The sequence below is a fragment of the Phacochoerus africanus genome, chromosome 8 (genome assembly GCF_016906955.1).
Source record: "Phacochoerus africanus isolate WHEZ1 chromosome 8, ROS_Pafr_v1, whole genome shotgun sequence".
Classification (NCBI taxonomy): Eukaryota; Metazoa; Chordata; class Mammalia; order Artiodactyla; family Suidae; genus Phacochoerus; species Phacochoerus africanus.
Window position 1 is genome coordinate 64,631,258 of NC_062551.1, and position 22,695 is coordinate 64,653,952.

The window sequence follows — 22,695 nt, forward strand, 5'->3', positions numbered from 1 at the left end:
CCTTTTTAAACAGTTATTCAGCCACTGTGTATTTGTTCAGATAAAATAATGCAAAACTGGGATCTTAATAACAGTTCATTGCAGAAGTAAGGGGCAGTTTCTATTCTCCTTTTTAAATTTGCCATCATTATCTTAGACACACCAGGGAATAATTGCCAAGAGAAGTTACCGAGGATTGAAGAGGCAGGAACTCTGCCCTCGGAGATATTTGTGCAGGTGAATGTTCTGCTGGGCACAGTTCCACTGCCCAAGTGTTGAGTGAGGCGTCTGGGGACTCGGCGTGGCTCTCTGCCTTTTGAGAGTGCATTGGTGTCGTTCTGGAGTTGGTGGAGCTGGCAGTTTGTGGGGCCGTCCACGGCTGGACGTGGGGGGGGGTGGTCAGGAAATGCGGGCGCACAGCCTTCCAGGCGTTGAGGGGGAGAGGAGGAGATGAGCAGACGGGTGTCCAACTCAGTCCCTGGGGCACCTGAACCACGTCCAGCAGCGGCTGGGATCCCAGCCTGACACTCAGCCGCCAGGTCCTCCAGGGGAGGGTGGTGCTAGAGGGCCTTGGGCGGGAATGGCCTGGAGAAGCCTCTGCCTCCAGGTCTCCCGGGGCCGAAGGGTCTGTCTTGGGTCCTGCTCTGGCCTCCCCACCAGTCCTGGGGCTGAGTCTTCCGGTTGTTGATAGAGCGGAAGAGAGACCCAAACACCGCACGCCAGCGTGCGCGGCAGCAGAGAGCCTGTGAGAGAACATCCCGCGGTCTGACTTTAAGGTGCAGGGTTCCTGGTGTCAGCCCTGCTCGCATGAGGGGTGGCTGCCCCCACCCCGAGGAGCTCCTCCCTGCTCTCCAGAGAGGGTGGGGGCTCCTGGCAGGGTCTGGAGAAGTCCCTGAGCTCCATCCCCCACGGCTCCCTCATGCTGCCCTGCTGAGTTGCTAGAGTTTTCCACCTTGGCAAGCTAAGGTGCTGCTCCGAGTCCTAAGGCTAGCCCCTAGCCCCCAGAGTGTGCTCCAGGCTGCAGACCCTATCCTGACCCCCACCGCACCCCTATCCATTTTCAAGGGTGTCCCCCATCTCTGACCGCAGATGGCTGCTGGCACCAAGCTTGCGGTGGGCAGGGGCTCCCCGTCACCTCCCCTTGCATGCAGTGTCCCACCCATGTGATAGTCACTCCTGCTGTCCTGGCCCCCGGAGCCTCTGTCTGGGTTCAGAACCACTTTCATAAGCATCCAGATTCACTCTCGACCCCCGAAGACCCCCCCTCACCCCAGGCAGCAGGGTGCCTTGTGTACCTATTGACGGAGGACTCCTGGAAGCCACCCAGGCTCCTGTATTTCCTGCTAGGACACGCCTCGCTTGGGAACTTTGGGGCTTCCTCACGGATTTCAGTTTGCAACCCCTTTATCAATATCCAAAGTCTGGATAAAACAAACAAAAAATAGACTCCAGTCCTTCTGAGCATATTCTGCCAAGTTCCAAAGGGGAACCTCTTCGCAGCAATTAGAAGGCCGGTCCAGTGCCCGGCGGGCCAGCCTCCCCAAGGAGCCGTGTCAGTGGCATGGGGGCTGGGCATAGACGGGGCGGCTTTTAAAGCAGCAAGGATCAAGACGCTGACCCTCTCTCTCTGGTTTCTCCATCCTAGATTTATTATAAAGTCATTAAGGACATTGAGCCAGGAGAAGAGCTGCTGGTCCATGTGAAAGAAGGCGCCTACTCCCTGGGGACGGTGCCCCCCAGCCTAGACGGTAAGCCCCCAGCTGACAGTCGCAGAGGCCTGAGGGCTCCCGAGGCCTCTTGTCGCTCGGTGCCCCATGGCAGGGGCCGGGTGTCCCCCAGCTGCTGCCCACGGCCTGCCCCTCAGACCCCGGGGAGGGGCCAAGCCGGCACTTTCCTAACAGCTTCTCAACCTGAGTGCGTTGCTCTCTCCCTCGGGTTGTACGGGCCGCACCCTGAACTCAAGACAGGACCAGGGCGTCAGACAATACGGGCGAGTGGGTGTCATGCTGCCTCACATCTTTGCTGCGGTCAGAGTCCCGCGGGATGTTGCAAACTGTGTGATTATTATCAGCAGAAGCAGCGTGGTTTGCTTTCCTCGCGCCCTAAAAACAAACAGGAGTTCCCTGGTGGCTCAGTGGGTTAAGGAGCCGGCGTCGTCACTGCTGTGGCGCGGGTTCGATCCCTGGCCTGAGAACGTCCACGCGCCAGACAAGCAGACCCCATTTTGTTGGGAAACATTCACTCCAGAGCGCCGTGCCCGGGGAGCATTTTGGTCTCGTGGAAGGGAGAGCAGTGACCTCGAAGGCACCTGTGTCTTGGACAGCAGTGCCCGTCGGTAGTTAAAGGCAAACGCCCACGAGAAATGCAGAGAGAGGGTGTCTTTGATGGAGAAAAAGGCGAGGCTCTGCGGGGCCTCTTCCAGCAGGACGGCAGCACGCGCCCCAGGGTCCTCTCCTCTCGGCTGGTCACCAGGCATTTGTCCAGTAGGCACACTTCAGGCCCCTCTCCGCGGACACTTGAGGCAATCCCAGTCTCGTCCAGGCTGGGATTCCTGAAACACAGGTTTCCCTTCCTTCGTCCATGCTGCTGAGCAGTATGCCCGCTCCCCTTGGGGCTCTGGGGCAGATTTAAGGCGCAGAGGGAAAGTCGTTGGAGGAGGCTGGCCGCGGAGGACTGGCTGGTCCCTTAGCTCCCTAAGTGCCCCACTGAGCAGATGGCACCTCGTCTTTGAATGAGACCCCACACGTGGGCAGAGAGGCAGTCTGTCCTTTGCCATCTGGGGAGCTGCTGGCTCTGCTGGAGAAGAGGGGAAGTGGGGTTTTCCCTTCCGTCTCCCCCCCCCCCCCGCTCCCCTCCCCTCCCCTCCAGACGCTCCAAGGCCATGATCAGTGCCACCAACGGCAAGGTTCTGTGAGGAGGCCCTCCTATGGCACGGCTCTGGGAGGGCCGTTGGCTGAGCAGGGAGCCTGTGCTGAAATGAGCAGGAAGGGTTTCCAGTCCCCATCGTGGACCATGAGCTGTTCCCAAAGTGACCTGCCCGGAAGGACAGTTCTATGAGACGGAGTCGATGCAGCCTCCCCTTTAGACTTTGGTTTTAATTAACCGTCAAGAAAAGCAGAGGGCGGGAGTCCCTGCTGTGGGGCAGTGGGGCAGTGATCCAGCTTGTCTTTGTGGAGGCACGGGTTCAAATCCCCAGCCCAGCGAGGTGGGTTAAGGATCTGGAGGAGGTCGCAGCTGCGGCTCAGATTCCACTCCTGGCCCAGGAAACTTCCAAAGGCCGTTGGTTTTGGGGGGAAAAAAATAGCAGATGGCTGAGCTCTGGGTCTCAGGGGCTGGTTTCATTTTATTTAAAATAATTGTTAAAAAAGGCCTGTGGATCTTCGGTAACACAAAGAACTCGCAGATAGCAATGCCTTCCACCCAAGGAGCGCACTCGGCCGCGGGTTTCGTGGACGCGACGCAACATGTCTGCCTTCCTAAAGGTGTCAGGAACCTGGATTCCTATTCCCCTGCCGACCCCTGATCTTAAATAACCTGGGTCTACATTTTCCCAATAATTGATCGAACATCTGCGGCTGGTTGCTTTCCGCACATAACAGTCCAACATCAGATATTTGACTTTCTACCCTCTTTGCTGTCAAGATTGCGCCGTCACCTCCCAACAGCCATCCCCCACCCCCCAGTTAACTCCAACTGGCGCAGAGAGAAAATGTACAAATGTTCCTAAGATAATTATCATAAAACATCTCTCATCCCAGCCCCAGCTAAATGCAGCGGCCCCTTATCACTGCAGGAATTTGGAGTGGGCTCTGGAGGGCTTTGGAGCCTCCAGTCTGGTGGATTGGCATGTAGAGGCCACATAATTGTGTCCCCGGGTCCCTGAAGCCATTAGGCACGGATGTCTTTTGCTGTTGTATTCCTGCTCCGCCATGAAAAGTTACTGATGGAACTTCCAATAGACGAGTAAGACGCAGACTTGACAAACAAGGCATGGGGCCACCGCGGCCTTGGTTTGGTTTGGTTTAAGGAGAAGATGCAGCATCTGCCCGTGGCCTCAGTCCCCCAGCCCCCCTCTGCCCCCCCACACGCACTGAGATGAAGAGAGGTCAGTGCTGGATCACAGTTCTGCCACCCTCGTCGGGGCAGGGCTCTGCCAGGACAGCGTTGGGTGTCAAGGGAGAAACGGGGGTCCCGCCTTGGCCAGTTCACCGGGGGGAGCAGCACCGGTCCTGCGGGTCTGGTTCTGGAAACGCTCTTTCAGAGCTGCCGCTTTGTCAAGAAATTCAATTCCAATTTTCCTACCAGCGATGCAGAGCAGAGGGAGGGCACTTTCAGATTCATGAGTTCCAGGGACTTTTTATTTTGTTTTTACTCTTTCAATAGAGACGGGAGAGATTTTTCTTTCAGGAGAACTTCTTGATCTTGAGGGAAAATAAAGAAAATCATTTCCATTCAAATATGCCTTTTTCTTCTGAGGAAGGCTCAAAATTATTAACTTTTCCCACTCACCAAAAAGGGCAAGAGGATGCAGTGTGTTGTGTATGAAGCATGAGACAGATAATCTAATCTAATATAATATAATATAATACAATACAATATAAAATGTAGTATAGTATAATATAGCATAAAACAATACAACACACTGTAACACAAGGTAACATACTCTAGTATTTCTTTAAAATGGAATTGCTCGTGCTAGAAAAATGAAAACCTCCTTGCCCGCGCCCAGCCTGCCCCAGGTGTTTGTTCAGTGCCAGCCTTGCCTGCGTAGATGGTGCTGAAACACCTGTCCACATAACAGCAGGGTGGGCGAGGCTTGGGCGTGTCCTGTCCCCAGTTCCATCCTTCCACCTGGACACACCTGGGTTGCTGGTGGGATGGGACATGCAGGAGAGGGTGTCTTCCATGGCTGGCACTCTCCTTCACCCCCAGGGCGCCTTCAGGTGCTTTCAGAGTGAGAACTCAGCTGGATTTTCATTACAAATCCAAATGCCGGATCCAGGCTGCAGAAGTAAGCTGGATGGGTCCTGGATGGGTGGGGTGGCCCTTTCTCTTGTCTTTGATTTCAGATTTCAACTTTGGTGATTGTTCTTTGCTGGGGGCGGGAAGGGCCAACGCAAACTGGCATTTCTAACTTCAAGATGCTGGTGGGAGGACCTACCAATCACCCCTGCTCAGCCGTATCCCAGCCCAGGAAATCAGAATAAAGCCCCGAGAGCAGTTGTGTGGAGTCCGTCTATCCAGCTCCATTCTAAAATGGTGTTCTATTTTATTTTATTTTATTTTATTATTTTTTTTCCTTTGGTCTTTTTGTCTTTTCTATGGCCTCACCTGTGGCACATGGAGATTCCCAGCCTACGGGTCCAATCGGAGCTGTAGCCACTGGCCTCCACCAGAGCCACAGCCACGTGGGACACGAGCCGCCTCTGCAACCCGCACCACAGCTTCCGGCAACGCCGGATCCTTAACCCACTGAGCGAGGCCAGGGATGGAACCCGCCACCTCATGGTTCCTAGTCGGATTCGTTAACCACTGCGCCACGATGGGACCTCCGGAGAGGGTGTTCTTTTTTGAAAACTGTTTCACTGAAGGGTGATTGACAGCGTCATGTTGATTTCTCCTGTACAGGAGCGCGCGTGTGTGTGTGTGTGTGTGTGTGTGTGTGTTGTCTTTCCCGTTCTTTCCCAGGACGGTTTATCCCGGGACATGGAGTGCGGTTCCCCGGGCTCTGCAGCAGGGCCTTCGCTGTTCACCGTCCTCGATAGACGAGGTTGCGTCTAAAAGGCAACCGGGACCCAGAGGAAAGGGATCCACGTTTCTAAGGACAAGGGAGGCCTGTGGGGAGGTGACAGTGGGTCCCCGCTCGCTGTCCACACTGGGTGCATTTCTCACATCCTCAGTGGAGACTTGGAACTCTGCCGCCTGCCTCCTGGGCGCCGGGCAGAGCAGGGGTCCACTTACACGACTCAACCACCTTCTCTCTGGGGCCTGGGCCGCCCGTCATTCCCCCCCACCCCCGGCCCCCAGCCCCTGTTTACCTGTTGCAAAGCTCAGGGATCGCCATGCCTTCAGTATCCCCGTTGTCTTCACAGTGGGCGTTTCCCTGAAGAGCGGGTTCGTGCTCCAGTCCCGATGTAAAGGCAGCCTTGTAGTCCTGCCCAATGACTGCTTTGTAATGTGCACGCTCCTCGGCCACCGCCCCCTCCCCCGGGTCATGTTCAGGTTCCACGCCGGCACCCGAGGCCTCCACGGGCTTCGCCTTAGAATCCCCTCTGACTTCCATCTCCGGTGGGCCGTGGCCCCACCGCCTCCCCGTCCTTCTGCCCAGCAGCTCTGCCCTGCGGGCCCTGTGTTTTTAGACATTTGCTCAGAGGTCCCTGGCACAGCCGCCCTCCCTGCCTCCTGTATCCCTGGCTTTGGTGAGAACCAGCTGGCCCTCTTGCCTCCTTCTGGTCCATTCTGTGACTCAGCCTGCATCTGGGGCAGGTCCAGGGCTGGCCTTTCCAGGATATTGGGGGCAGAGCTGCTGCACCGCGAGTTGAGCTCAGGTTCTGGGTGTTGCAGTGGGGGTCCCCAGACTCTGAGCATGAGCTGCTCTCCCCCACCCACTCGTGTTTTCCTCCAAATAAGCACTTTTTGGACAGCAGCCTCATGTCAGCCAGCAGGCAGGGATGCCCGAGGAGGTGCCCCCGCCCAGTCCTTCCCCAGCCCAAACGGCCAAGGTTGCCGAGCTGCCCCCTCCCTCTGCACTCCAACACCAGGAGGGGACAGAAGGACCCCCTCTTCCTGTCCCCACCTCCCCCACCCCCCAGCCCCTGCACCGCAAGGGTCAGGCCCTTTCATCAGCTCACAGCCCGAGGTTAAGGTTCTGCTCACTGCGGGCCCGGAGGTCCTTGTTTATGGGACACCCACACCCACTCACCCCCACACACAAATGCACACATACCCATCCACACATTCACACAAACACGTGTATACGTAATCCACACACAAATGGGCGTGCACACCTTCACGCAATAACACATGGTCAGTCACACACACGCGTGTGTAAACTTAACATGCATGGCGTGTGCACATGTAACACGTGTGCACAGAAGCATAGCCATGCACATGTGCCAAGCGTGCACACACATTAACACACAGATGTGCAGCCAGGCGCACTAGCGTGCACACGTGTGCAAGTGTGAAGGTAGATGGGTGTGCATGTTTTCACACCTGCAGCCACTGACAGAAACATGTGTCCCAACACGCATACGAGAGCGGATGCACAAAAGTGCCTGAACATCCCGCGAGGCTGCGCTGGCGAGGAGGCAGCTGTGTGAATATCCCCTGCACACATGGCTGCACCCCCACGCATGTGGGGCACATACGCATTGACACAGCCACGCACACGCACCCACATCTTGCCATTCACTGGTCCCCGGGCCTTTCGTGCAGGGTCTGTGCAGACCGGGTGATGCGGGTGGTCCTGGCAGGGAGGGGCTCACAACAGCTGCCAGCCTGTGGGGGGGGGGGCCTGGAGGCCGTCGCCGGGGACCCGCAGCTCCCAGCCGGTTGGCTTGGCAGGGTCTCGGGGCGCTGCCTCCCGTTTGTGTGTCTCACCTTGACCTTGCGGTTTACAACACACGTCGGAGCCCTGTCGCCTTTCTCGCCTAATACGTATGCCAAGCGCCTGGCCTGGCTTCCTTCTCTGCTCTCGAGACACAGGGAGGCGCCCAGTGCTGCTCAGTGCCTTTTCTGGGGCAGATGCGGGTTCCGGGCAGCCCGGGGGGGCAGGGGGTGCGGCGGGGACAGTGGCATGGGAGGCGGCCTGGGGGATGGGGCTGGGGCTGGGGGTCCGGGGCCCCGCCCACCTCCCGTCCTCTCTCCCTGCAGAGGAGCCCACCTTCCGCTGTGACGCGTGTGACGAGCTCTTCCAGTCCAAGCTGGACCTGCGACGCCACAAGAAGTACGCGTGCAGCTCGGTGGGGGCTGCGCTCTGCGAGGGCCTGGCCGAGGAGCTCAAGCCGGAGGGCCTGGGCGGCGGGGGCGGCGACGGGCAGGCCCACGAGTGCAAGGACTGTGAGAGGATTTTCCCCACCGAGTACAGGTGCTGCTTCCCACCCCCCCCCCCACGCCGGAGCCACCCCAGATGTAGGGCCGGGCCCTGGGAGGGGGCCCTGGGAAGAGCAGAGGTCAGCAAGGGGCAGGCGAGTGTCCCCTCCAGGGCAGCGCGGCTGGGGCAGGTTCCCTGGCCCCTCTCATCGGCCGTTGGGAACAGAGCAGGCCCGTGAGCTGGTGGTAGGGGCCTGTGTGTTCCCGGCTCTGACCACGACGACCAGGCCCCTGGTCAGAGCCCCCAACCGACAGAGGAGCCAGGAGTCACCGGGTCGAGCCGCCTCTGGCCCTGCCGTTCTGCGGTCAGGGCCGAGTTGTGGAGACAGACGGGAAGGCAGTTAGGAACACAGGCCAGACCCTGGGAAGTGCAGGGGTCGAGCCCCCGCCGTCTTCATGGGGAGGCCAGACCAGGCCGGGGGCTGCTGCCCAGGGGGTTCGCAGACCCTCTGCACGCACACACGGCTCCTCAGATGGTGGGCAGGAGCAGAAAGGGGCCACCCAGGGGTCTCCGCACCACCCTCCCCGCCGGGCACCAGCCTCTGCTTCCAGGAGACTTCACAGACATGGGCGCATATGCCAGGCCAGCTGTGGGACGACGGCCGTGGGCCCCCCCGCCCCGGCCCCAAAGCCAGGCGGGCATCAGGACCTGGAAGCTGGGGCCCTGGGGACCGGTGGGGAAAGAAGCGGGCCACGCGGGCCACCGTGATTACACGCCCAGCGCGCACCCACCCCTCCTCCCGCCTCTGAGAATTTCCTCCAGGGCAGCCCGGCAAAGTCAGAGTAAGACCCCATCAGGCCACTAACCGGCTGTGGGATTGCCGGGAATTGAACGCCAATCCCAGCACGGCTCCCGGGGGACCGGAAACCCTCCACCCTGAACAGATGACTGAGAAAATAAGAGTTTGGGCAAATCCCGACTGAGGCCCTCGGCGGTCAGTGCCGCTCAGAGGGTCTGTGTTTTCTTTACATAAACACATAAATCACAATTAACAGCAGGGAAAAGACACAGTCTGCCGGGTGCTCGGAACCAGGCGTTTCTGATCTGAATGGATGGCTGGGCCCTGATCAACGGGCCGTGATGTATTACCGCTTCGCTCATGAAGATTAACGGTCATACCTGGACGGGGGGGGGAGGCGGGGTGTCCCCTGAGAGGAGGGGCCTCCAGGCCTCCTGTTCCTCCCAGCGAGACGCCCCTTCCCCCGGCCGCGCCGGCCGCCCTTAGCACCTCATCACCTCTCGAGGCGACCCCTGCCCCCTCCCCACCACCTCCTGCTCTCTGCCTGGCTTGGTCCACCCGCCCCCTCAGGCCGCTCAGGGGTGGCCCTGGGGCTCCTGTGCCCCCACTCTGGGGCTCACAGCGATGTCAGAAGTCTCTGCACCCCTTTTTTCTTAGGCCCAGGGTTAGGGTCAAGGTGAAGGCGGTCCTGAGGGGCAGCCAGAGTGTGAGCTGGGGTCCCGCCTGCCTCTGGATGCCGGGGGCGGGGGGCCTTGGGTGAGAGACAGCCCTGGCCACGCCCGGGATCCTCCCATCAGGCCGTGCCTGTCCGTCCAGCCCGCTACCCCATCCAGCGAGGAGGTGGACAGACGGTCTAGCAGGCTTTGCTCTGCTCTCTGAGCAGGGAGCCGGCGGGGGGCGGGCGGCTCCGAGGGGCTGCGGCCGGGTTGGGTGGAGGCCCTGCCCTCCTGGGCAGCGGGGAGGGGGCCCCACAGTGACCCCCGTCCACTGTGCTCAGCTTGGAGCAGCACATGACTGTCCACACGGAGGAGCGTGAGTACAAGTGTGACCAGTGCCCCAAGGCCTTCAACTGGAAGTCCAACCTCATCCGCCACCAGATGTCCCACGACAGCGGCAAGCGCTTCGAATGTGAAAACTGTGTGAAGGTAACGTGGCCCTGGGCACCTGTGCCCCGACTGCCCTGGGGCTGGGGCGGGCCCCACCCCCACTGGAAAGGTGCAGGTGGAATGGGGGACACGAGCCCCAAGCCACTCAGAGAGGAGACGGGGTGCGCTGGGCCACAGCTGGCGGAGGCCTGAGCGAGGCCAGACCTGGGGCCTCCTCGCTCCCGCTGGGAAGGACCGGCCGCCAGGTGGCAGAGCACTGCGGCCCAAGAAGCTTGCTGAGCTCCCACCGCCCGCACCCTCCTGGCCACGGTCCTCCCGGGAATCACTGCTAAAGAAAGAGTCAGGGCGGCCTGACCGCTCTCCTGGGGCCGCACAGGGGTCTCCGCTCCCGCAGAGACCCCTCCACCAGGCTCCACGCGGGGGCGAGGCCCGCGAGACCCCATGGGGGACCAGAGCCGGGCCCTGGGGAGCAGGCGGGGGTGTGACACGAGGGTCTGCCCCCAGGTCTTCACGGACCCCAGCAACCTGCAGCGGCACATCCGCTCCCAGCACGTGGGCGCCCGGGCGCACGCCTGCCCCGACTGCGGCAAGACCTTTGCCACGTCCTCGGGCCTCAAGCAGCACAAGCACATCCACAGCACCGTCAAACCTTTCATATGTGAGTGCACCCCAGCCGGGCCCTGAGGCGGGTGCTCTGAGGGCCAGGCCAAAGCCTGAAGTGCCCAGGCCCTTCCCCACGCACGGGACCCGTCTGTCCAGAAAGCACGTGGTGGCGGCGGCGGCTGCGGCAGCGGGCGCCTCGGCCGCGAGAAGCCCGGCCCGGGTGCTGCCGTGTGTCATCACTTTACTCCCACAAACCCTCCTGTCCTGGGGCTCGTCTCCTCCTGCTCCAGCCTCCCTCCCCTGCCCTCCTGGGCCTGCTCTCACTTACCCTCCAGCGGTGGGAGGAGGGCAGAGGCGGTGAGGAAATCCAGAGTCCCGCAGAAGGAGCCTGAGCCCACCGCCCCCCCGCCCCTTCCTCTCTCCCCGCGCGCACGGTCCACCCTGAGTCCCAGGAGGTGAGATGATTCTGCTGATGTCCCCCAGCAGCCTTTGGGGAGCCCGGGCTGTGTGCCCGCACTGTTCCAGGCAGCACCGGACCCCTGTCCTCGTGGCACCTACCTGCTGGTAGAGGAGACAGAGGCCAAGCCATACAAATAACAAGGGCACACGTGGCAGGCACATCGCCTGGGGTCGGGGTTGGGGCAGGGTCAGGAGACTTTCCAAGTGCCCAGGTGGGTGCTGTCCCTGTGCAGAGGCCAGCCGGTCCGTTGGACGAGAGGCGTTCTAGCAGAAAGCTGGAGGAGGCAGGGGAGCGGCGGGGGCACTGCCTGCAGAGGAGGTGGAGGAGACGGGCTTGTGAACACAGAAGCCTTGAGGTTGGGGTTGGGGGGGCAGAGTCATAGGACCGGGATCAGGGGTCACAGGGGTCAGGACGGAGGGACCCAGAGGGCCAATGCAGGGCCATGACCCAGACTCTCAGAGTGTGGAAGGAATGGAAGGTTCCTCCCGGCCTGACATTGTGCTGAGTCACCGTTTCCGTCACCTCACTGCTGTCTGCATTTACACAGATCTGCAGAGTCCTCATTCACACCGGCGTGCGCGGAGCCGTTGTTCACACAGATGGTGCCCAGTCCCCAGTCACACCAACACAGCAGCTGAGTGGTCGTGCCCAGGGGATTGTGCTGCGTCATCCTTCATACCAGCACTGCGCGGGGTCAGCCACACGCGGTTGTGCTGAGTCATTGTCCACACACACGACCTCAGAGCATCCTTTACAATCTCGTGGAGCAGGGGCCACACCACGTCCAGCTGAAGGAAACTGGCAGAGAAGGGCACAGGCTTGGCCAGGTTAAGTGACCAGGCCCTCGAGGCCAAGCTGCCGAGCCCAGATTTCAGCTCAAGGGGCCCGGCCCCGGACCCCAGGCTGGGTGGCCTGGGACGTCTCAGATTCCCTCGCACCAGTGTCAGCAGGGGTCACTCTGGGAGCTTGGACAAGGGTCTGGGTATGTCACCAGCATGGGGGGTTGTACAGGTGCTGGACCCCTGCCCCGAGGAGGCCATGCTGACTGGCTGGTCGGGCCTCTGTCAAGTAGCCAGGGCTGTGCGCCTCTCCTGCCCACTGCCCTGAGCCCAAGCTTCCAGCTGTCCTGCTAGAGATGACCAGACCCCAACCTACCCGGTCAGCCAGGGCGCAAAGGGAGAGAGCTCTGCTTGGTGTAACCGAGCACCTTCCTGGTGTCACCCCCTCTTCTCCCAGCATCTCCTTCACCTGCAGGCCCTGGAAGGAGCGTCTGGGAGGGGCCGAGGGGGGGACGAGCGGGGTAGGAGTGGGGGCTGGGGGCCAGGACTTGGTGACTGGAGGTGCTGGTCCTGTCTCCAGGATGAGCGGCCAGCAAGTCCCCCTGCAGGAGGCGTGCCGGGTGTAGGAGGTTGGAGCTTGTCAGGAAGCTTAGAAAGGAAATTGCACACAGGCTCCCAAGTCACTGCTTTTCTGGGCAGGCACGCGCGTTAGCGGTCTTGTTGGACTGTGCTAATGAGTAAATTCTGGGAATCTCAGCTCATCAGGAAGGGTCCGAGCCCACTGTCTCCACCGCCTGCCCAGGCTCCCCGTGTGGATAGGAGGAGCCCAGGGCAGTCTGGGTGGGCCCTGTGGCTCTCGGCAGCTTCCTGCCTCTTGTCTCTGCCCCATTACTCACCTTGGACCTTAGCTTTTTTTTTTTTTTTTTTTGTCTTTTTGCCATTTCTTAGGCCGCTCCCACGGCATATGGAGATTCCCAGGCTAGGGGTCCAATCGGAGCTATAGCTGCCGGCCTACGCTAGAGCCACAGCAACTCGGGATCCGAGCCACGTCGGCAACCTACACCACAGCTCACGGCAACGCCAGATCCTTAACCCACTGAGCAAGGTCAGGGATCGAACCCTCAACCTTGTGGTTCCTAGTCAGATTCGTTAACCACTGAGCCATGACAGGAACTCCGGGCCTTGGCTTTTGGCTGAAGGGGTAAAGCCAAGGAGAAAACCCCAAACTTGGCCAGACTGCACGTCTGAGACTGCAATGCAAACTGTAGACACTGGACGTGAAAACCCGCCTTTTGCATATCCTCCTGCCCATCACAGAGCATCCTCTGGCCCTCAGTAGAGGGTGTCAGGCTCAGAAGGGAAGCTGCAAAGCTCCCCTCCTGGGAGCTGCCGTCGATGGGAGCCTGCTTGAGGCCAGTTTCCAAGCTCGGGATGGAAGCAGCATTCACAGGGTGCCACAGAGCCCCGCTCTGGGGACAGGGTATCGCAGAGCCCTGCAGGGGGCCTGGGGTGCAGCAGAGCTTCCCTATCTGGCCAGAAACCCCGAGCTGGGGCGCGGCCTTGCTTTCCCAGGGCCGGCCGGGGGCTAGCCGGCGTTCACGGACCCTCTGTGCAGCGGCACCTCGGCATCTGCTGCTGCCCCAAAGGGCAGGTGGGATAGAAATGAGGCAGCGCTCTGCTCCTCAGCCTGGAAATGTCTGGCCAGACAACCGGGAAGGCAGAGCTGTTAATATAAATAGATACTGTGATTAAGGCCGGCCGTGGTCTCGGGGCCAGGGCTCCTGCTAGAAGAGCACGACATCGGGCCATGCAGGGTTTGCAGTGAGCAAGAAACACGCTGAAATCACTGTTTCTGCTGGGGCCACATTGAGGAAGCAAATTGTCCTGCAAAGAGAAACACTGTGCATGTGCACGCATGTCCGTGTGTGCACACGTGTGTGTGTTCTGCGTGCATATGTGTGTCTGTGCGTGTGTGTGTGTATCCATATGCGTGTCCATCCGTGTGTGTGTGTCCATGTGTGTCCCTCCCTTGCTGGTTAGAAAAATAGGAGAAAGAAAAGCTGGCGATTTGCCACTGCTCAGTTTGCAGGCCTTTGGGCAGTGGCTGAGGCCGGGTCACCGGGCCTCTGGGTCCTGGCATTGGGCTCCGGCCCCACGACCCTCTCCCGTGAGGAGCAGAGGCGGCCTGTCAGCCAGGGCCTGGTGCTCCTCCTCATCCCGGTTTGGGGAGGGTTTGGGTTTCTCGAACGTGGCCCTGCCTGGGGCTCCCCTCGCTCCTCCATGGTCGGGCTGTCCCCACAGAGCCAGGAGCCACGCATGCAAAGCCCAGACCCTGAGACTAAGACGCCTGCGCGGCTGGTCACACCTGAGGCCTCCCCATCCTGGACGCAGGTCGCAGGGCCCGGGACAGAAAGCGGAGGGAAACTGAGAGCCTTTGAAACCCTGGAAGGGGGAGACCTACGCTGGGGGTAGGCGTTTCTCCTTGGCCCTGCTGGTGCCACTGCAGGAAGAGGACAGAGTCCCGGGCAGCCTGGTGCAGCCACAGATGTGGCCGAGCGCCGTGGCTTTGCCCGGCTCTGAGAGCGCTTTCGGAAGACCGTGGCCCCACCTGACCAAGTTGTGGGGGCTAGGAGGGAGAGCCACACCCCACTTTGCAACAGAGAAGGGTGAGACCTGCCAGGTCGGCCCGGCGATGCCAGGGAAGGGTGTCCTTGCCAATCCTTGCTGGTCACTGAAGGCCAGTCCAGGGCAGGGCACACACGCGTGTGTAGTAGAGGTGCACATGCTCGTGCACACATGTGCGGCCCAGGGGCCCGCGTGTACAACATGCACGTGTGTGGTACATGTGTGTTACATGTATGTGCGCACATGTGCCACAGACAAGCGTGCACACGTGAGCACATGGACGCCCACAGGGCACGCATGCTGACCCCCCACGTGCGCACACCCAACCGCACAGCCTGCCCCGTCCTGGGGGCCAGAAGCGCCGCGGGGCCCAGGCCGGGCGCCGCAGGGTCCCCGTCCGTTCACAGCCGCCGTCTTTGCTTTGCTGACGTTGCAGGTGAGGTCTGCCACAAGTCCTACACGCAGTTCTCCAACCTGTGCCGGCATAAGCGGATGCACGCCGACTGCCGCACGCAGATCAAGTGCAAGGACTGCGGACAGATGTTCAGCACTACCTCGTCCCTCAACAAGCACCGGCGCTTCTGCGAGGGCAAGAACCATTACCCGCCGGGCGGCCTCTTCGCCCCGGGCCTGCCCCTGACCCCCAGCCCCATGCTGGACAAGGCCAAGCCCCCCGCCAGCCTCAACCACGCCGGCCTGGGCTTCAACGAGTACTTCCCCTCCCGGCCGCACCCGGGCAGCCTGCCCTTCTCGGCGGCGCCCCCCGCCTTCCCCGCGCTCACACCCGGCTTCCCGGGCATCTTCCCCCCGTCCCTGTACCCCCGGCCGCCTCTGCTACCTCCCACGCCGCTGCTCAAGAGCCCTCTGAACCACACGCAGGACGCCAAGCTCCCCAGCCCCCTGGGGAACCCGGCCCTGCCCCTCGTCTCTGCTGTGGGCAACAGCAGCCAGGGGACCGCGGTGGCCGCAGGGCCCGAGGAGAAGCCGGAGAGCCGCCGGGACGACGCCTATGCCGCGGCTAAGCTCAGGCCCCGGGGTAGTGACCTGTCGGACGGCAGCGACTTCGAGGACATCAACACCACGACAGGGACCGACCTGGACACGACCACAGGCACAGGCTCCGACCTGGACAGCGACGTGGACAGCGATCGCGACAAGGCCAAGGCCAAGGCCAAGGCGGTCGAGGGCAAGCCAGAGCTTGCAGGCGGCATGGTGCCCCCCGGCGCCCCGAACAGCGTGGGTGAGGTGCCCGTCTTCTACTCGCAGCACTTCCTCCCGCCGCCCGAGGAGCAGCTGCTGACGGCCTCGGGCGCTGCAGGCGACTCCATCAAGGCCATCGCCTCCATCGCCGAGAAGTACTTCGGGCCTGGCCTCGTGGGCATGCGGGAGCGGAAGCTGGGCGCGCTGCCCTACCACTCCGTGCTGCCCCTCCAGCTCCTGCCCAGCTTCCCCCACTCCCTCTACCCCTTCACGGACCGCAGCCTCGCCCACAACCTGCTGGTCAAGGCCGAGCCCAGGTCTCCCCGCGACGCCCTCAAGGCGGGCGGCCCCAGTGCTGAGTCCCCCTTCGACCTCACCACCAAACCCAAAGAGGCCAAGCCCGTCCCGCCCGCACCCAAGGCACCACCCGCCCTGGCGCCGGGCGAGGAGCAGCCACTGGACCTGAGCATCGGCAGCCGCGCGCGGGCCAGCCAGGGCGGAGGGGGCCGGGAGCCCCGCCAGAACCACGTCTATGGCGAGCGCAGGCTGGGCGCCGGCCAGGGGCTACCCAAGCCGTGCCCGGCGCAGCTGCCGCAGCAGCCCTCTCTGCACTATGCCAAGCCGTCGCCCTTCTTCATGGACCCCATCTACAGGTATTAACATGCCCCGCCCTCACCTGCGTCCCCGCAGGGGCCACCGCCCAGTGGGCAGCGGGCAGCAGGTGGTCCTCGGCGGGAGGGCACGCTCACTGGCTCCCCCAGCTTCGTCTCTGCCTTTGCGGCTTCAGGAGGCGCCTCAGCTCTCAGGGTCCACACCTGGCTTGGCCCTTTCCTAGGAGGGCCCCTGGCCAGGCCCAGGTTGGGAGGCCAGGCAGAGTCACCTGGGCACGCCGGGCTCCCTCTCACTGACAGCCACGGGACACCCCGCCTCCATCCCTGGAGCCCCTCCTGGGCTCGCCCTAAACTCCGCCCCTGAGGCCCACCCACTGGCGTCTCAGGCTGCCGCCTGGGCCCGCTCTGCCTCCCACAGCACACAGACCCCAGCTCTTCCCTCTGCTCAGGCGTCTCTGCCTCCCTGGGGCCGCTCTGCGGCCCCCACCCCTCCCCAGAGCCACAGCCAGGGTTTCTGGTGGCCCAGGGGACACCAGAGGAGAAGCCACTGGTCCCCAGAGGGAGGAGAGGAAGGAAGGAAGGAGAAAGTTTGGAAGTTTGCAGAAAACCAGCGTCCCATGTCTCTGGTATCCTCCTTGAGAGGGGGGGCCACTGAGTCCCCTTCCCAGTTGTTGGGCGGGCTGGGACCAGGTGGGCGGTCTTTGAGCAGGTGGTCAGACTGTAATCAGGTGGGCAGCTTTGACCAGGTGGGCAGTCTGTGACAAGACGGACAGGCTTTGACCAGGAGGGCAGGCTGGGACCAGGTGGGTGGGCTGGGACCAGGTGGGCAGTCTTTGAGCAGGTGGGCAGGCTGTGACCAGGTGCGCAGTTTGTGACCAGGTGGGTGGGCTGTGACCAGGGGGGCAGTCTTTGAGCAGGTGGGCAGCTTTGACCAGGTGGGCAGCTTTGAGCAGGTGGGCAGTCTGTGACGAGAAGGGCAGGCTTTGACCAGGAGGGCTGGCTGTGCCCAGGTGGGCAGTCTGTGACCATGTGGGCTTGTAAGGTAAGAGGGATCTGACCCCCCCCAACTCATGTCCCAGGGGAGAGGGGCCTGTGCAGTGGGCGGGCCCGGGCGGGAGGCCTGGAGGTGCCGGCAGGCCTGGTGACATAGCCAGTGGTAGAAGCCCAGGGCTGAGTGTGAGACGGGCCCTGTGCACACACATGCGCGTGTCCACGTGGTGTTTAGGGAGCATGGGAGCACGTGGCCACCTTGAGGGCTTGTGTGCCCGCTGTTCCCTGGAGAGGAACACACAGTGAGGCCCCCTCTGCTAGAGGCACACGTGGAGGAAGTGCTGTCAGCCTGAGGCAGAGCTGCCAGCGAGGGGGGCGGGCCAGCTCCCACTCTGCCTGGTGCCCCCTCTGGTCCCCACCGGCCAGGCTCACCCAGGGCCCTGGCCGGCCCCTGTCTGCAGCTGGTCCTGTTTCCTGGCATCGTCATCACAGGAAACATGAAAATGGCCCACTGGGTGTTGCTTTGAAAAAATACCACCCACGGAGAGTTCGAGAAAGTGGGCTGGAGGCTCGGCATCTGCTGACAGCGGCTCCTAGGTGTCTGGGGTGAACGTGGCCATCCAAAGGCCCAGGGGCCCCCAGTTAGAATAAGGGTCTCCCCCACCTCAGTGTGCCCTGAAGCTCCCTCCTTCCCCGACCTGGCTTGGTGGCATCACCTGTGACCACCTACACTCCATAGGCTGCACCTGCCACTGGGCTTCCCTGCAAGGCCCTGTTGTCTCCTTGGAGCCACCCCCATCCTGCTCCACTCGAAGCCCCCGCCGGGCCCCTGGGGACAGAGCTGAGCATAAGAGGGACAGGGACAAGGCCTGCTGGACAAGGCCCGGGTCAGACAAGGCAGCAGGTCCACCGTGGCTGTGTGATGGCCTGTACACAGTGGCCAGGTTCCCAAACCGTGCTTTGTAGATCTCGACTCCCGCGGGGAGACTGAGGCAGGCTGATCAGGAAATGGTGAAGGGAGTGAGGGGAGGGGCCGCTGGACTCTGCCAGCTGCCTCCTCCATGTATGCCAGACAGCGGTCCCCTCATTTGGGGAATGTTCTGGAATTGTCATCACCAGCAGCTCTCTTGAGCTTTTAAGTAGACTCTGCCCAGCTGGCTTCCCCAGGGCCAGAAACCTTCTGGTCACTCACGCTTACCCACCCAGCCGGGCAGAGCGCCCATGCCAGGGGCTGGGAGCGACGGGGAAGTGGGTGTGCAGGCAACAGCCGCCGTCTGCTCCACGCCATGCTGCAGGGGAGCCCGGGACCCCGGCAGGCCTGAGTCCTCCCAGGGCTGGGGCCCAGGTGTAGAGGCTGGGGCAGGGGGGCCTTCAGGTAGCAGGTGTTCGCCACGTGCCTGGGGGGCCTGCAGTGGGGGGGGGGCACTGAGGAGACGCGGAGGGGTCCAGACCTGGGTGCGCTATGAGGAGCATGTGCTCTGTAGGCAGCAGGCCGGGAGGCTCGGGCGGGCAGGCGTGTGGGACGTGGTGCCAGCATGGGGCTGGGGGCATGGAAGCTGGGCCACCGTGGTGAGGCTGCCACCTCCTGACCGATGGGGCAGAGGTGGGCACCCAGAGGGGCCGGAGCCACTGTCCCCCCACCCCCCACCTTGCCCAGCGCTGGGCGGCTCGGTGGGGTCCGTAACCCTCTGTGCTGCTGTCCAGCAGGGTGGAGAAGCGGAAGGTGACAGACCCCGTCGGCGTCCTCAAGGAGAAGTACCTGCGGCCGGCCCCGCTGCTCTTCCACCCCCAGGTGAGGTCCCGGTGGCAGCCCCGAGGCCAAGCCACACACCGCAGGTGCACCTGCGCGTTCCGTCCCCTCAGACCCACGGGTCCCGGTGAGGCTGGGCAAGTGGGGCTGAGAAGGGCCAGGAGGGGAGGCGGAGGAGGGCCCTCAGTGGGGCAGCAGCCCTGTGGGCCTCTCGGAGGCCAGCAAGGACCTGGCCCTCAGGGGTCCCTCTATAAGGGGGTGGGGGGCATCTCAGATGGCAGGCATCCAAGAACTCTGAATGCAGAAGGACTGGACAAGAGAGAGCAGGGGGTGCGGACACCACAGGTCCTCCCGGTACAAGGGTCTCGGGTGTTTAAGGGCCTGAGGGTGGGTGTCGAGGGCAGAGGGTCCCAGGGAGGGGTGGGCAGGGAAGCGCCCCCCCCCAGGGACATGGGGGGCTGTGAGGCCACCTGCCAAGACTAGATTCGGGGTCTGGGTTAGAGAACCCCCAAGTCCAGGCAGTGGCCACAGCCCGTGCCAGGTCTGCAGGCAGTCCTGTGCCCCCCAGTTCCCTGCCCAGGTGCCCACCTCTCCCTGCCGCTTGGGGCTCAGCCCGTCCCCAGAGCCTCAGGCCTCCCCTGCCCCAGCCCGGGGGCCAGGGCTGAGCTGTGGGACAAGCCTGGACCCAGACTCCAGCCCGGCCATTGTTCCCCTGCATTTCCCGCCCGGGACAGGCCCCCGGGCTGTGGAACCTGCGCCCTGCCTGGGTTCACAGCTAAACTTAGTGCCCCCCATTGTCTTGCTGGGGCCTCAGAGTTTGGTTAAGAACTTCCCCCGACTTCCTTGGGACCGGCTAGAAAAAGCGGGCTGGCCAGCCAGGCACATCCTGTGTTTGTGTTTGTGTGGGAGCTTGTGGGAGCTCCCCCGGGAATATTGGAACAGTCGGAGCTGGCCAGGCAGGCTGGACCCACCCAGGCCTGAGGAAGACGGGCTTGGCAGGGGGGTGGCTGCCCATTGTCCTTGCCGCCCAATCCCCCCCGCCCCCCACTGCCACGGCCACTGCCACCTGTGGGCCCAGAGCCAGGGGTGGGAGAAGGAGAGACCACCAGTGCGTCACCTGATTGTTAAAGAGTCTGCGGTCAGGCCATCACTCGGACAGAAGAACCCGTGGCCCCTGCAGAGTCCGGGCGTCACTACACAGAGTTGTCAGCCTCTGCTGGTCAGCTGCCTGGTGAGAGGTTGCCAGGGCCTTTCATTTCTGAGGCCCGACATCCAGGTGTGCAGCCCCTGGGGTGCAGGGCGAGGCGGTCCTGCCAGGCCACTGCCCCTCCCCATCTCTGGGGCTTGGCATGGTGGAGAGTGCCAGGACACCCCAAGGCTGCAGCTCAAACCGAGACCCCTAGGCAGATGGGCAGCAGTCTGTGTACCCAGGTCCCACCCGCCAGGCCCTGGAGTGGCCAGTGAGAAGCTGGACAGCAGCTGAGGGGCAGGGCAAGTCCATCTGTCCTTCCCTGGGGATGGGTCGGGCTGCCCACAGCTGGAAGTGTGCATCTGAGAGGGGAGCGTGCCCGCCCCACGGAATGGCAAGGTCCGAAGCCCTGCAACTGGGCAGAGCTGGCCAGGGCTCAGGCAGCAGCCCAGGGACAAGGGGGCCTCAGCCATTAGGGTGGACCCCGTTCTCTATTAGTTAACCCTTTTCTGGGATTTTATTTTAACCAGCTCCTCGGCCCCCCCACCCACACCAGCCTCAACCCTGAGGGCCTTTGGGCATAATAGAAGCTGCTTCTTTTCTGGTCTCCCCCCAGTCTAGCTCACAGTGGGCCCTCTGGGATAGGGGAGAAGTGCCCCGAAGCCTGTACAGCCCCCTCCCCTCTCCCGGGCCCAAGCCCCAAGGCCTCGAGGCAGGTGCAGCCTGGGATTCTGATAAGAACCCTGTCCACCAGGGGGAAATGACCAACGCCAGGGAAAGGTGGCTCCCTGCTCCTCGCAAGGCAAGCCCTCGGCATCTCCAAGGAGCAGAGAGGCAGGCCCTCTTGTCCACGTCTCTGTGTCCTTGCCATGTCACGTTGGCTCTGTCATTTCAAACAGCTGTTTAGCAGGATCTCGTTGTAGGCGGTTGAAGTTCTTTCTAGTACTTTGTTTGCAATTATGACCTGCCGCCACTAGGTGGCAGTAGTGCCGCTGGCTCTTGAGCCATGTTTTCACCGGAATCTCAGGTGATCATCTTCGTACCTGAAGGAAAAAAATTAGATGGAAACCTGTCTTTAACCCAAAGCAGCCGCCCAGGTGTGCTGGCCGGGGCTCGAGCACGGCCTTGCCAGCTTGCTTCACAGCAAGCGGCCGTGTCATTGCCAGTGTCCGTGGCCCGTGTCATCTCACCCCGGCCGAGGCTGGCTGTTGGGGCCGGTGGCGGTTGCCCCGCCTGGACCTGGCCGCAGACAGTGCAAGAATGCAGCCCAGCGGCCAAGAAGCCGGAGACCACGGGTTCCAGGGACGCCCTCCTCGTCCTGGCGGGCCCGTGACCCGCTCAGATAGACATCCAGGACCCCCATGTACCCGTGGGGCGGGGCCACCCTGGTCCGGAGACGGGGAGGCCCGGGGGCGCCCTGCCACCCTCCCGCTCTGCCAACAGGTGTCAGCCATCGAGACCATGACGGAGAAGCTGGAGAGCTTCGCGGCCCTGAAGGCGGACTCGGGCGGCTCCCTGCAGCCCCTCCCCCACCACCCCTTCAACTTCCGGTCCCCACCCCCGACGCTCTCGGACCCCATCCTCAGGAAGGGCAAGGAGCGCTACACGTGCAGGTGAGACCCGGGGAGGGGGCCACAGGTCGCAGTGGCCTGTGAACCTGCACTTCCAGGAAAAAGCTCTGAGTCTCAGGCAGGGTGCAGTGCGGTGGCCACCCATGGCCCGGGTCCCCTCGCGGTCACTCCCTGAAAATGGGCATGGGCCCCACACCGCGCTGTGCTCCTGTGAGAGCGGAACCCGCAACCTTGGCCGCCGGTCGGAATTCGGAAGGCGGGAGGCTGAGGGCGCTGGTCAGTGTTTAACCACAGCCCTGGGTCGGGGATGGGGGGGGAGGCAAGCCCAGCACCGGGAGAGACAGGTCAGCCCCCGCCGCACAGGCCTGTGCAGGCCGGTCCCTGCCAGCGTGGCCTGGGCTGGGCTCCGGCTGAGGACCTGCTCTGCCCAGTGGTGCATGTCCCCCCCAGCTCCTGTGTGGAGCTCAGCTGGGCCCGGGCTGCGGAGGGACGGGCCACCTGCCCCCGGGACGGGAGAGACCTGCCCCGAAGGCGCCTGGGCCCCTGACCCAGCCCCCGCCCCCCCCAGGTACTGTGGCAAGATCTTCCCGCGATCAGCAAACCTCACGAGACACCTAAGGACACACACCGGGGAGCAGCCGTACAGGTAGGGGCCCCCAGCTTGGGTGGGAGCAGCAGGTGCGGGCCAACCCTCCCTCCCCACCCACGGGTGGGGCCAGGTCACTCCATGGGCCCCTCCCTCCTGGCCCCACAGCCATCCCGCACCCTGCGGTGTTGTGAACATGAGGCTTCTGGAAGGTTCCGGCTTGATGACCTCGGGAGGGTGATCGGGAGTGGCCTCCCACCTGCCACGGGGTGTGGACTGGAGCAGGAAGCCGGGCGGGAGGTCTAGCTCCCTGCACCTCGCCGCCACCATCGGCCATCGGGCACCGCTCACCTCACCCCGGGCAGGGCACGGGGCGAGTGCCTCACACCGGGTGGGCCTCAGAGGAAAAGGC

The 22,695-nt window shown here is 62.7% G+C and overlaps 1 protein-coding gene across 4 annotated transcripts in view; it reads left to right on the forward strand.

Annotated features, from left to right (window-relative positions):
• The window catches only part of PRDM16 (PR/SET domain 16), a 307,695-nt gene that overhangs the window by 271,368 nt on the left and 13,632 nt on the right, over positions 1–22,695 (forward strand). For 3 of the 4 annotated variants that reach the window (XM_047791184.1, XM_047791187.1, XM_047791186.1), the window contains 8 exons: positions 1,625–1,727; positions 7,855–8,068; positions 9,811–9,958; positions 10,424–10,577; positions 14,823–16,239; positions 18,892–18,979; positions 21,570–21,739; positions 22,266–22,343. In XM_047791184.1, the coding sequence (XP_047647140.1) occupies positions 1,625–1,727; positions 7,855–8,068; positions 9,811–9,958; positions 10,424–10,577; positions 14,823–16,239; positions 18,892–18,979; positions 21,570–21,739; positions 22,266–22,343 (2,372 nt within the window). The remainder of the gene's footprint in view (positions 1–1,624; positions 1,728–7,854; positions 8,069–9,810; positions 9,959–10,423; positions 10,578–14,822; positions 16,240–18,891; positions 18,980–21,569; positions 21,740–22,265; positions 22,344–22,695) is intronic. The other variant, XM_047791185.1, reaches the window with a different exon arrangement.